The sequence below is a fragment of the Dromaius novaehollandiae genome, chromosome 11, assembly GCF_036370855.1.
Source record: "Dromaius novaehollandiae isolate bDroNov1 chromosome 11, bDroNov1.hap1, whole genome shotgun sequence".
Lineage (NCBI taxonomy): Eukaryota > Metazoa > Chordata > Aves > Casuariiformes > Dromaiidae > Dromaius > Dromaius novaehollandiae.
Genome location: NC_088108.1, coordinates 21,122,080 through 21,136,313, shown reverse-complemented (window position 1 = coordinate 21,136,313; position 14,234 = coordinate 21,122,080). Strand labels below are relative to the sequence as shown.

At 57.0% G+C, this 14,234-nt stretch overlaps 1 protein-coding gene and 1 long non-coding RNA gene across 2 annotated transcripts; both read left to right on the top strand.

Moving 5' to 3' along the window:
* Positions 1-331: 331 nt before the first annotated feature.
* Positions 332-3,736, top strand: ZIC3 (Zic family member 3). The gene is made up of 3 exons (XM_026110936.2): positions 332-1,427; positions 1,943-2,106; positions 2,680-3,736. Exons 1-3 carry the CDS (start codon positions 374-376, stop codon positions 2,860-2,862), a joined length of 1,401 nt encoding a protein of 466 aa, XP_025966721.2. The 5' UTR covers positions 332-373; the 3' UTR covers positions 2,863-3,736.
* A 1,671-nt stretch (positions 3,737-5,407) lies between these two features.
* LOC135329563 (uncharacterized) lies at positions 5,408-14,012 on the top strand. Its single transcript, XR_010391076.1, has 2 exons — positions 5,408-12,568; positions 13,052-14,012. It is a non-coding gene; the product is annotated as an uncharacterized LOC135329563 (long non-coding RNA).
* Positions 14,013-14,234: the final 222 nt, after the last annotated feature.

Sequence of the window (14,234 nt, the reverse complement as noted above, 5' to 3'; positions counted from 1 at the left end):
CGGCGGCTCCCCATTGGCGCGGCGCGGCCTGGCCCCGGCGTCGGTTTATGTGCGAGGCGCGCGCGGGCGCCCCGTCAGTGCCCCGACGGCGCCGAGCGGGAGCGCGGGCCGCGCTGCGCCTCGCCCAGCCTGCGCGGCCCGCGGCCGGGGGCGGGCGCCGCTCCGCGGGGGCGGGCGGGTCGCGGCTCGCGCGCTTTTTGTTGTTTTGGGGGTTTTTTGGACGGGGGGGTGCTCGCCTGCTGGCCGCCCGCTCGCGGCCGGGGGGGGCGCGCCTGCCCACGGGGGGCGGGCGGCGCTTTGGGGTGCTTTTCTGCTTCTCCGGGGGCGGGCGGGAGGGGGGACAGGCTGCCGCCGCGCCGTCGGCCCCGCGCCCATGACGATGCTGCTGGACGGAGGGCCGCAGTTCCCGGCGCTGGGGGTGGGCGGCTTCGCGGCGCCCCGCCACCACGACATGGCCGGCCGCGACGCCGCCGCCGCCGGCATGGGGCTCGGCGCCTTCGGGGACTCCTCGCACGCCGCCGCCGCCGCCTTCAAGCTCAACGCGGCCCCGCACGACCTCGCCGCCGGGCAGAGCTCGGCCTTCACCCCGCAGGCGCCGGGCTACGCCAGCGCGCTGGGCCACCACCACCACCACCACCACCACCACCACCACCACGCCGGGCAGGTGCCCTCCTACGGCGGCGCCGCTGCCTTCAACTCCACGCGCGACTTTCTCTTCCGCAACCGCGGCTCCGGCATCGCCGAGGCCGCCCCGGGCGCGGCGCAGCACGGCATCTTCGGCGGCTCGGCCGGCGGCCTGCACGGCCCCGGCGGCCTCGCGGAGAGCCCGGGCTACCTGCTCTTCCCGGGGCTGCACGAGCAGAGCCCCAGCCACACGTCGCCCACGGGGCACGTGGACAACGGGCAGATGCACCTGGGGCTGCGCGGGGAGCTCTTCGGGCGGCCGGACCCCTACCGCGCCGTCTCCAGCCCCCGCACGGACCCTTACGCCGGGGCCCAGTTCCACAACTACAACCCCATGAACATGAACATGGGCATGAACGTGGCGGCCCACCACCACCACCACCACGGCCCCGGCGCCTTCTTTCGGTACATGCGCCAGCCCATCAAGCAAGAGCTCTCCTGCAAGTGGCTCGACGAGAGCCAGCTCAGCCGGCCCAAGAAGAGCTGCGACAGGACTTTCAGCACCATGCACGAGCTGGTGACCCATGTCACCATGGAGCACGTCGGCGGCCCCGAGCAGAACAACCACATCTGCTACTGGGACGAGTGCCCGCGGGAGGGCAAGTCCTTCAAGGCGAAATACAAACTGGTGAACCACATTCGCGTGCACACGGGGGAAAAGCCTTTCCCCTGCCCCTTCCCGGGCTGCGGGAAGATCTTTGCCCGCTCGGAGAACCTCAAGATCCACAAGCGGACCCACACAGGTGAGTCCCCCCGGGGCTGCCGGGGAGTGCGGCCGCTGCTGCTGAGGGACCAGGCAAATGCTGATGAAACCTCGTTTTCGGTGACTTCCGCCCCCCCCCCCTTTTTTTAAGGCATGATTGGCACCTTTCCTAATTAAATCAGCGATACTTTCGTCAAAGTATTTTTATTTGCAGCTCTATCCTCAGTTCGGCCCTCTGCGTGGCATGGGGGGGAAGGCAGGGAGCAACCGCGTCTCGGCTCTTCAGTGCGGCTTGTAAAACTGTCCGAGCCGCGGCATCTATCCCGGTGTCCCCGCTGCCCGGGCCCGCTGCTGAGTGCCCTCCCCGCCGGGGCCGAGCGCGGCCAGGCTGCGCCAGGCGCCGCAGCAGCAACAAAGGCCGGCCCGGGTGCATCCCCCCGCAGCAGCCCCCGCCGGCCCCCTGCCCTGCTTTATTTCTTGGGATGCGCCTGCATCCCCGAGATCTGGCAGAGACGGAGGGGGAGCGGCCCTGCTTCACCTCTCTGAATTTCGCAGGTGAGAAGCCCTTCAAGTGCGAGTTCGAGGGCTGCGACAGGCGCTTCGCCAACAGCAGCGACAGGAAGAAACACATGCACGTCCACACCTCGGACAAGCCCTACATCTGCAAGGTGTGCGACAAATCCTACACCCACCCCAGCTCACTTAGGAAACACATGAAGGTAATCACTCCCGCGCCCCGGCCCTTTCCCCCGCAGCGGGGACGCGCTCCAGGCCGCTTCCCACGCCGGCCAGGGAAGACTGAGAGCAGTGTCCGCGCTGCTGCCGTGGTGCCCGGTGCCTAGGCCCTGGCTGGAGCGCAGCCTGGGGAAATGGCGTAGTTTCTTTTTGTGCTCCAGCCGGTGCAAGCGCTGCCCGGCTGCCCGAGGGGGGCTCAGCTCGGAGGGCTGTGCAAATGCAGCCCAGCCTGCGCTGCAGCTCCCCGCGGCGGGATGCTCCTGCTCCCTGCGGCAGGATGCCGAAGCCCCCCGCGGCGGGATGCTCCAGCTCCTCGCGGCGGGATGCTGCAGCTCCCCGAGGTGGGATGCCGCAGCGAAGCGGCCAGGAGCTGGGGCAGCCGTTTGCACTGAGCCGCGGTGCTCGGGGCGGCCGCCGCAGCACGCGCTGCCCGATCCAGGGCAGGGGCTGAGCCAGCGGACGCCGGTGTCCTGCCTTCCCCAGGGAGACGTCTGAACCCGGCTCGGCAGGGCGGCGGGGGCCCGGGGCTCGCTCCCATCTCTGCCTGTTGGTTTTAGGTGCACGAATCCCAGGGGTCGGACTCTTCCCCTGCCGCCAGCTCGGGGTACGAGTCCTCGACCCCCCCCGCGGTGGGCTCCGCCGGCAGTAAGGACTCCACTAAAACGCCGCCGGCCGCCCTTCAGAGTAACCCTGGCCACAACCCCGGACTGCCCCCCAATTTTAACGAGTGGTACGTGTGAAGGCAGCTGCTGCCCCAGCCAGAGACTGGACCAAACGCGTTGGGAACAAGGGAAAAGACAAGCCGGCTGCCGCTCGCTCCCGCGGAAACGGAGTTTCCACGCCAACGACCGCATAGGGCTACACCTAGCTAACCGCCAGGATCCGGAGGGGGGTCTTTTATTATTACCTTATAATTATTACTATTTTTTGCAAGCCCAGACGCTGGACTAGCCATGTCCTTTTCTCAGGATTGGATTTCTTTTTTTTTGTTGTTGTCATTTTTTGCAATCGCCGTCGTTTCTTTTATTTCCCCCTTCCGCCCCAGTTCTTCTTCCTCCGATTCCCCACTTTTTATTTTTAATTTGTTTGTTTTATTTTTCCTTCTTTCGGTGGGATGTTGACATGAGGATGAAAATTCTCCTTCGCCTTAGTGGTGATTGTTTAAACTTACAGTCTTAAACCGTGCCAAAGTCCTGTTATGTCTTGAACTTTCCTCTCTAGCTCTCCTACTGCTTCTCTTTCTCTCTCTCTCTCTCTCTGCTCTCCTCCTCTTTCTCCTTCTCTCTCTCCAAGCATTACACTTGTGAATGTATTCTCGTCTGATGGGGTCGGTCAGTATTTTTCAGGATGAGGATGTGGTGTTTATTCTACCCAGATTGTGACGTTTAGTATAACAGTTGCCTTTTTGTAATAACTTTTTTTGTAAATACATATCCATGATGCCATATTTATCGTTCGTAATTTAATTATTGATACAAAGTGCCGGGAACTGAACAATATTTATGGGGGAGAAAAAATTGTTTTCTAACAAAAAAAAATGCAAACAAAAAAAACCCTCTGTACAGCTTTTGGTTATAACTGCTTTAGCATTAAAAGTTTATTGTTTTGGAAAGAGCCCCCGCGAGCCGTTTCTGACCTCCTCCGCCCGCCCCGCTCCGGGGGGACGGGGCCGCCGCGGGGCCTCGCCGTTGTTTTCGGGTTCGCCGTGCGGGAGAGGAGCCGCTTCGCTCCTCGCCGGTGGCTCCTCTCCGGCCCTTCGTCCCCGCCCGCCGCCTCCAGACGGCTTCGCTGCCCGCCGCCTTCCCGAGCGGCCGGAGCCCGGGCCGCGCCGCCGCGGAGAGCAGCGCCGGGCGCCGCCTCGACGGGGAGGCCCCGACGGTGAGTAGCGGGGCCGCGGCGGGCTGCGCCCGGCGCCCCTTGCATGCATCGCGGCGGCCCCGGCAGGCTGCTGTGCGGGGGGGCTGGGAGGGGGGCTGCGGCGCGCCGGGCTCCGTCCGGCACCGTCCGGCTCGTGTGTGTTTTCCTCTCTTTTTTTTTTTTCTTTTTTTTCCCTGACTAGGATGCGGCAAAATGTGCCTGTCCCCAGGAGGGAGACGGGGTCCAGCGGAGAAATCCCACCCGCGAAACCTCCTCCAGCGCCACCCAGGAGCCCCCAGCACCCGGAGCGACGGCGGGGATCCCCCCCGCAAACCTCCGCGCCCCCGGGCCCGGCTCCCGCCCCGACGCCGCTGTGGCAGAGGCCGCGGTCCCGGCGGGCGGCGCGGAGCCCCGGCGGAGCGGGCCCGGTGCTCGGCCCCGGCGGCTGCCCGCGCCCCCCCGCCCGCCGCTGCCCGGGGACCCCCGGACGGCCCGGCTTGGCCTCGCCGCGGGGCGCGGCGGCGCACGGGGCCCGGCCCGGCGCGGCGGGGGCTTCCTCGGCCCGCGGGCAGCCCGGGAGACGCTGCCCCCGCTTCTTTATTAACTCGCAACAAGTCTCCTCTGCTCCTTGCCTCCGCAAAAAAAAAAAAAAAAAAAAAAAAAAAGGTTAATCGGGCTTGAAAACCGGGAGGAAGCTGGAGCACCGCTCCCGGCGCTGCCCGGCTGCCAAAGGAAGGGGTAAAAGAGCCGCACGGCTGCTCCCCGGGGCCGCGCGGAGCAGCTCCCCGGGGCCGCGGCCCGCAGCGCAGCGCAGCGCAGTGTCTCTCCCGCTGTGCGCAGGGCTGAGCCCGCGGGGCCGCGCCGGAGCAGCGGAGCCGCCCGGGGCCGCCGGCTCTCCTCGGACGCCCGCCTGGGCCGCTCGGACGGCGCCGCGCCGGGGGACGTGCCGGTAGGCTCGGGGTCGGTACCGCTCGGCTGGGGCGGGGGGCGCGGGGGGCGCGGGGCCGGCTGCCCTGGGGAGCGCCGCGGGCCCCCAAACGCCGTCCCGGGGCTGGGGGCTCTGCTCGGGCCGCCCGGGGGGCACGGGGGGAGATGCGGCTCCGACGATGCTAGTGCCCCCCCGCAGCCCCCTCAGGGCTCCGGCGGGTCCCACGCTGGCTTCTCCCTCCCGCCTGCCCCGACGGCTGCTGTGCTGGGCCTGCGGGAGAGGCCGCTATGGAGAGCAGGGCCTTGAACCGGCCCCCCGGATAATTTGCCTTCCCCCGGGCCGCCACGCCGGGGCCTCCCCGTCCGGGGAAGGGGGGGGGGGGCACAGCCGTGTGTGCAGCCGGCCGAGGTGGGTCCCCCGCGCACAGCCGCCCCGACGCGTGGCAGGGGGCGGGAGGGGCTGGGCTGGGGGCGGAGGGGGCTGCGGCTGCTCGGCGGTGAAGCGCTTGCACTGCGCGGGGGACCGTGGGGCAGGGGGCCGTGTCCCCCCTGCAGCGCCCCGGGCCCCGTGCTGCTGCCCCGCGGCGACGCTGCCGGCCTGGAGACCCCGGGGTGCAGGCCGGGACTGTCCCCCGCTGCGGGCTCCTCAGCTCTCGTGGACAAAAAAGACTTTTTTTCTCTAAAAAAAGCAGAACCGCTCTGTGTCCTGGCATTGCCCGTTGCAGGGAGATGCAGAGCCTCGGAGCGAGGAGCAGCCTGCTTTTTCCCAGGCTTCCCAGGCCAATTTTGCAAGCCCGGGTCAGGCAGCTCGTGGTTTCAGATGCCAGGGCCCGGCGGTCGGGGCACGCGGACACGGGCGAGAGCGTCGTGGCGCTGGCCACGGGCAGGCCATGGCCCCGGCAGAGCAGGTGCCGCATCGGCCCCGCTCCTGGTGCGTCGTTACTGGTGGATCCCGCGTCTCTCCCCAGGAGCATCCCAGGACGGCACAAAAAAGGGGCCGTACTCTGCCATCCCCTCTCAGGCCAGCAGGCCCCTCGGAGCTGCTGTGCTCGCTTGTGTGAGCAGGATTAGCTGGATTTGTCCCCACATAAACAGGGCTCAGGATGGTTTTCTAAAAGGGGTAATGTTGCTGCATTGTGTTACAAAGCATCTGAGCAGAGGCAGGCGAGGCGCTGGAGCCGGCCCTTTCTCCCCATGCTTTATGAGCCGTGAATATTTTGATTCCTTTGGTGTCATTGTTTTTGCATATCTTTCTGTGTCTGGCATAATCCTATGAAAATAATATATTTTTTCCAAGCCCTGTGCGTGCCGTTAGCAGCCGGTGGTTGCACGCAGCGCGGAGGCAGAGGCCTGACAGCATTCGAGCAGGTTGCGTTCACGGGTCTCAGCGCTGCGGCACCAGGAAGTCAGTTCCTGTGATAACTCTGTTGCCTTTAAAGCTCTGATTTCCAGAGCAATGAGTTGGGTGTAGTGTTGTGTGTTTGCATTTTTTTTTTCGTATGATGTTCCCAAATTAAATGCAGCGCACGCTAACTAATAACAGCCTTTTCGGCTGAGCCTAACTTTCAGGACTGTTTGATAAATCATCCCTGTTGTTTGCACTGCTGGTGTGGTTCAAACTGCTTGGGAAATCTCCCTGCAGAGATGCACGCTTGCTCTGGAGAGGTGAAATGCGAGGGGAAGCTTTACTTTCTTTGCAGAAAAATAATTGTAATGTCTAGTGTGCAGAAGGAGATAATTTGTGTCGCGCAGACCGAGCTGCCCATCCCCTGAAATAAGGCTCGTGGGTCATCTTGCCGTGCTGTCCGTGTAGGTTAAAAGCATGATCCGCGTCTCGCGAGCGCCCACTCACCTGGACGTGCCCGGAGGCAGGAGAGGGGCTTGCGTGGGCGCTTACGCCGGGCAGCGAGGCTGCCGAAGGCGCTGGTCGAGGCGAGGCCGTTTCGGTGGCTTTGCAGGCGCGTGCGTGGAAAGGCTCGTGCGGGACGGAGGGAGGTGGCTGCGCTAAGGAAGGAGCAGATATGTTCTGGTAGCAGGATGCTGAATTTTATTCTCGGTGACGAAGGTTGTGCGCCGCGCAGGCTTTCTCTTAGCGAACGCTTTGGCAGTGTTTCTCCGTTTTATCCATTTGTGTGAAAAGAAACTTTAGCAAAAAGGATTGGGGAGAAGAAGGGAATTTAGCTGAATGGTTTTGCTTTGGCAACTTGTTCAATAGCGTCAGCTTTCGAATTACCCGGGCGGGCGGGACGGGGGTCCGGCAGGTCCCCTCCTCGCCGGGGCAGCGTGGGAGCCGGTCGGGCCCGCGGCAGCCGCAGGTGCACGGCGGCTCGGTGAGCTGCTCTCCCTGCGGGGAAAAAAGTGGAGCAGGGCCAGTGAAATCCGGTGTTTGGCGTGGGGGGAACCGGTGTGTCCCGCCGCTCCCGGGAGGCCGCGGCCGCTTGCTGACAGGGTCACGGCGTTCACTCCCTGCGTTTGCGTGCCGCGGAGAGCACCCGCGCCGGAAAATAGCCGCCAGGTCCCGCGAGGCTGCGAATCAGCTTAGAGCACCTGCCTGAAATAAAAATATCTCCTTCCTTCTTTTATTTAAATTCCTCCCCAGTTTCGCTAAAGACACTATTGCACAGCAAAATCTTGCATGCTTTTTTTTTTTTTTTAAACAATTTTTCCTGCTTTCTGTACTTTACACAGCACAGTTCTGCCATCTGGGGCAAGAGGCTGTTCTTTTTGTTCATTTTTTCCCCCTATTTTCATTGTCTCCTGCTTTGATTTTTATCTGCATTAGAAGAACGCAGCTGAAATTAGGTTTTTCACCGCTTCACTGCATTGTTACTGAAAATAAACATTTATTTTGTTTGCATTTAGCATCCTGTTAAATCCATCGACCTGAGTTTCTCAGTAATTATTAATATCCCCAAGAAAGGACTAAAAACTTGTGTTGAGATCACTGAGAGAAACTCGGCCTTAACTGTAGGAGAAGTCTGAATTTGGGCCCAAATATGATCCTCAGTTAAGAAAAAAAACTTGCTGTGTAGCAGAGAAAAGCAAGCGTGAAGCAGTGTCTCAGACGCATGCTGGGTGTTCAGGGCTCGGCTTCGGGCCGCTCGCGGGGGCAGCAGCTCCTAGGGCTGAGGAGGGCAGATATTCCCAGTAATAATCATTTTCCTGTAATGTTTATTTTTACTGAAAAGAAGCTGCTGCAGGAACTTACTGATACCGGCAATCAGAAATATTTAAAATTTATGTGCTAGGCACCCCCGAATCAGACTTGTTCAGTTTGGTGAGATTCAGAAAGAAAAAGAAAGTGGCATCTTTTTCATTTTTCCCCTGCCCTTTTTTCCAGTGTTGTGGGCCTCATGGTCCAGACTTTATTTTGCCTTTTTCTTTGTGACAGCTGTGAGGCCGGGAAGGCATATATCTGTATTTCAAAGTGTAGTCTGAGATTTCCTGTAATTGCCTGACTCTCGAGCTTGAATTATAGTTTTAAAAGTGAGGCTATTGATAATATTATAAGAACTGGCAACCCTGCAGCAGTAAAATCTATATTTAATTTTTAATCTTGGCCTGTAGAAGTATTTTAAAATAATGCAGTAAGTGGAATGATTTACTTTCATATTGTTACAAGTGCTCAATTTGTATTTAAAATGAGATACCAATGTGACATCGCAAGCTACGACTTTTTTTTTGTCGTTTCCTTTTTGTTCTTTGCTGCTTCGGAAGGAGGAGGCAGGCAAAGGACCAAAGGAGTTGAAACTGCACCTTGAAGATACTCCCTCTACCTTTGGGAGGACGTTGGGCCGCGCTTAAAATAAAATGTGTCGTTGAGGACTTGGTGTCGGAGGAGCTCCCCGGCCCTTTGAGAAATCTCGGGTTGGAGATGCTTAAACCCCCCACCCCACCCCCCCGACATAATCATGAGTTTCTTTTGGAAAATTACGAGCTGGGAAAGGGCGTTTTAAGAATTATGATCTTGGCAGAGCAGCTATTGGGATGCGTGGAAGCCTTTGAGTGATTTCAGCGGGACCTGCGTTGGGTCCCTCGCTGTGCGGAGCGGTCCTGTAAGCCTCGGCTTGCGTCCGTAGTCTCCTACAGGTTTACTCTACCATGACATACCATTTAAGCTATATCCTTCGTGGCTGTAATCAGAGGATAGAGCAAAATGCAGTGTGCTCATGTCTAGTTTTGTTAAGTGTAATAGTCCCAGTTTCAGGCTGTGGCCCCTGGATCAGCTTTTTAGAAATTTCTAACAAAAACTGGAGCAACCGCGGTATTAAAGCAAGTTTCTTTGTTATCATTTATTTTTTGCCCAAGCTAGAAAAAGAAGTATTCTAGAGAGAATAATAGTTTACGTCAGCCTTGCAGTTTTATCACACTTATATTTCTAGATTTCATTGTGTTACTGTAGGTTGAGAAATAGTTTCCTTCCAGACTGACAATAAATTGCTGTGAAAGAATTAAGCCAGCATAAATGCCCCCTGCAAAGTTTAAAATCACAGATGCATCAGTGAAACATTAATGTTGCGAAAATGTGCTTTTTTTTTTTTGCTGTAATTTTCTGTTCTTAATCTTGGGCAGTCTTTTACATAAAGGCTGATCGTCGGTGCTGCAGCGTGAGCAAAGCGCGCCCGGCAGAGAGGCTGACGCAAGGAAGGGGCAGAGGAGAAATACTGCGTTTCATAAACACGATTGCTAGAGCATTAGGAGAGCAAACATGTGGTTTTATGAACATAGTTATAAATATTTAAACATGCAAAATGAAAATGTTGCTAAATGTCTGGTTTTCATTATCTTTCAATGAACATTTTCATTCTTGGGAGCATTACTAGCTGTCTGCAGCAGACGATCGCCGCCCCCTCCCCGAAATGAATGATGTGTAAAACAAAAACGTGTTAAAACGCATAGTTGTTTGTAATGTCTCCTACCAAAGCGGGAGACATTCTACCAAATTTGGTATTCCACTGACTCGCAAAGTGCTCTTGCTGTGCGAACAGGGAACCGTCCTGCTCCTGTCAGCAGCTTTGCTGCGGGATGTGGAAAACCCAGGGGCAGCTCTGGACGTGTGGGATGGCACTCGGCGCGCTGGGCGTCCTGCCCCGCGACCCCTTCTCCAGCGAAACGCCTCCAGAAGCCAACGAAAGGCGGGTGCTGCTGATTTTTACTGTTATTAACATATTATTTTGAAGTGTCAACAAGTGCCCCCGCGCACGGGTGCGGAGGCTGCGGTCGGCTCTGGCGGGGGGAGCTGCCTCCCCGGAGCGGCTCTCGCCGGGCTGCGAGGCTGCGTCTCCAGCAGGCCCCGAGCAGGGCTCGTGCGGTTTCCCTTGCGTGAACAGCGTCCGGGGAGGAAGCAGAGGCCGCGCTGTGCATCGCCGGCGATAATAAGGCAGGTGTCTGAGCCCTGCGACGCAGCGTCGCGAGCCTTCCCCTCGGCTCCGCTTCTTCCCACCAGTGTATCTCCCTAACGCGCTGCCTGAGCTGCTTATGTCACGAGAGAGGATGCCAAATGATTTCTCTTTTCTTTTAAAGGCACCAGGAAACCCAGTTTAGATTAGTCACATATTTCATCTCGACTCGGTCGCGCGTTCCGGAGGCGCTCGGCAGCGGCGCGGCGCACCCCGCGCTGGCACGCACGCAGGCGCGCGCTGTTTGCTGCTTCCCCTGCAGTTGCTCCCACCAATAAATGTGCACTTGCTGCAGCCGGGATGGAAATCCTTAAGACAAAGGGCTTGAGTGGGCAGCTTTTAGTGCTGCGACAGAGCAGCAGGCCCCAAGCCGGGGGTGAGGCGCGTGTGAACGCTGCTCCCCTTGGCTTGGTGCTGTCTCCTGCGAGCAGCGTCGCGGTGCCGGAGCCCGCGTAAGGGCGGGGGCCCCAAGCCCACCATCTCCCCATTTCGATTCTTGCTCCTACAACTGCAGCAAATCCCAGAGAAAAGCTGGCTGAGCGGTGAACTTGGAGAGAGCGTGGAAGAGCAGGCTGGCGGGTAGAGCGGGGGACGGCGCCGGGGCTGGAGGCAGCACAGGAACCGGGCAGCGCGTGAAGGAGGAGACACAAAAGAAACGTGGCTCGGAGGAGGAGGAAGAGGGGGGAGTAAAAGGCGGCCAGACTGGTATGGCAGAGGAGCTGCTCCGCGTACGGGTGCGCGGATACGCACAGCTTAGCCTTTCGCCTTTGCAGCCTCTTTAGGCAGGCACCTGCTGAAGCGCGAGGAGGTTTTGGAGAAGCGTGTCGGGATGTGCCCTGTGCAGAGCGGTCTGCAGTGCTGGCGGGGGCAGCTCCAGCGCTGAAAAGGTTTTCGCTCCCTTGATCAGGGGTTGCAGGAGCCGGGCTGGGCTGGCGCTGCCGTGGCCGTGGTTCCCGTGCTGGGCGCCGGGACGTGGCAGGTTGTGGGGCCGTTTGGTGATCCAGCACTCCTCGGCGTGCGCTGCAGACTGCTCTCGCGCGGCCGCCCTGAGCAGCGGGGCTCTGGCGTCGGTGATGGGGCCGCCGCTCGCTTTTCCAAAGCAGGCTCCGTGGTGCGGTGCTCCGTCCGCTTACGTCAACGCAGACCTTTCCACTGACTCCAGTCTGGGTTGGATCAAGCCTTGCATGACTGCGGCCCCTGTGCATTGCAGAGCTGTGTTAGTCTATATCTGGATCCCAATGGGGCACCCGGGATGAGCCGAGCTCAGACAATCCTTGGCAGGAGGGACAGGCTGGAGCTGCAAGGGCTTTTGTGCCATTACTGGTTACTTGGAGGAGGGAATGTACGCACCAGTTTATTATATGACAACTTGAGGTCTGTCATCTTCAGCATATTAGAAAAGCCTTGTTTTTAACAAATCCCAGAGTGTTTACTAGGCATCGTGCTGCAGCTGGCTTCGGATCGCATGCTGGTCGCGAGCAGAGGCACGGGGCCTTCTCTCCATCTTGCTGCGCACCCAGCGACTTCTCCTGCTCCCGCCCCGGCCCCGTGGGTGCTCGCGTGCGAGCGACGGGCTGCTCTGCCTCGCTTGGCCGGGGGTGGAAATCCCGGAGCAGCAAAACGCGTGCAGACGCGGCCGTGTCAGCACGGCCCGTGGAGCAACCGCTGCTCAAAGCTCTTCCTGACCAGCTACGTCTGCTCCTGCGTCCTCGAGTTTCGGCAGGGGGTTATTTATCAAGCTCAGAAGAGACTTGCCTCTCTAAAATCAGATCTTCAAAATACGTCCCAAAGATCCTGAGATAGATTTTATGTTCTCTCTATCAATTGCTAATTTCTGTAGTGAGAATACAGTTTGATACTTCGGTTGAAAATTGTCTCGTGTGAATTCACCCTGTCTCCTTTCTCTCTGGCTTTCTAAATTGTGTGAAAATTTAACCCGGTAGAGATTTTTCAGCAAGGTTATTTAGGTTTGCTGTATCAAGGCCAACAAATTCAATCCAGACACCTGTCTTCCTCCAGAAGTGTTTAGGAACGATGGAGGAAATGTGTTTGGTTGTGTTTTGGTTTTCTGTTTTGGAAGGGGGAAGAGTTTTGAAAATAGCGCTCTCTATTTTTACCAAGCGTAATTTTTATTTTTGTCCATCATCAAAACACCTGAGCACCTAGCAAACTGTTATTTTCAACAATATCCCCATAAGGAGAAATGCAAAATAATAAGCACAAGGAATAGATGTCAGCTTTAGACAGACGACTGTGTTTCTGGGTAAGCTAATACCATTTTAATATCTTGCTTTTAATTCAGCTCAGAGAATGGTTTGATGGACAAGGCACTGACGCTCACGAGTCTGAGTTCAGCAGTTAGTGGTATGTCAGAAATTATTTTTCACAGACAAGCGTAGCTGGAGCGTCAACTCCTATTAAGGATATTATGACCTCTGAGGTTCAGTGCTAGCACACTATCTTTTGTAGCCTTTGGTTTGCTCCTGTGGCAGCAAAAACAGAAGGTCTTTGGTTAACTTCTGACCATTGACATATTAAATGAAGATGCGCATTTGAGCAACATCAGTGATTTCAATTGACTCATCAATTGCCGTTGCATAGCAGTCCTCATGTTTCACTTTGGTAACAAGCTGATCTGCCACATCTGATGCCAGCAATTCAGTCCTTCAAACAAATGACATGTTTGATAAAGAAATCTTTTTAAATTCATTATGCACTTCAGCTTTTGTCTTTCCTTTTAATACAGCATCTGTTGCAGCCGGGTACATTCCTTGATCGTTTCTGAGTCTGCAATTATTTTTATGCCTGCCCAGTGTCCCAGAGATGTGAAATGGAGCTGCCATGCTATGCTGCTGAGCGCTGAAACTCTGCACAGACATTCAATTTAATCTCTTGGAACAGACTGCATTAAAGTAGTTTCATCAGTGCACACTCGTAATAAAAAGGCGACGTGAAGAAAGACAGTGAACTGAAAGGCCCTGCTTTTTTCCGGGAAGACAATAGGATATCTATGCCTCAGTTTGTTTCATGGATTCCTCGCACAGCCATTTACATTCAGCAGAAGGCTCTGAATATCTAAACTTTATCCTGGGCATTTTTCAGTGCTGGAAAGGGATAGAGTTAAATGTCCTAGGGGAGTTTTATATAAAAATGCTATGTGCAATGTTAATGAGTTGGGATGGGGTCACACATTTTTCAGTACAGAGCCGGTACAGAAACAAATACAGGACTTGAGGAGACATGATCTGCAGGGATCCACTGATCTGTGGCCCTGGGGGATCCTGCACCACTGTAACCCCTGAAGATAGGCAAAATGATCTCAGGGGATGTTAGCCCAAAGTGGCCCCATGTGCCTCTGCCTCCGGCTCCCGCGCGGCTCTTTCTGGGCTCTGTGAATAGCTGGGGCTGGAAGAAACGGCAAACTTCGTGGGTGCCACAGGAGATTGCATCAGCATTACTGATCCTCGCTCGGCTCGTTACTCAAAATGCATCAAGCAGCTATATGGGTCAGACTGCTAAATTTGTAGACACGGAGTGTCAGGAAGCCTTTTTGTCAACTTCGTACCATTTAGTATGTTTGTCCTCAAGTTCAAAGCAGTCCTGGCCTCAGACTTGTGATATTTTCTGCCCTTTCCCCTCTCTGTTGACTCAGACCTCTTCCCTTTGAGGTCAACATCAAAATAAAGATGTATGTTTCCTCCGCCTGACCATGGCTCTGACTCTTTAGATCAGCAATCCTATAGTCCATATGTCTTCCCATCTGTCAACTGGCATTTGAAGGCAGCTTGCTCCTCTATTCTTTCAGACAAGTGTGAGAATCAGGAGGTTCTTTAATGACGGTTTCAGGCCTTAAAGCGTTTGCTAAGATACTACCTATTAAGATCCCTTGATGGCACCTTGAATAGAGATCAAAAGCAACTGAGTTCACT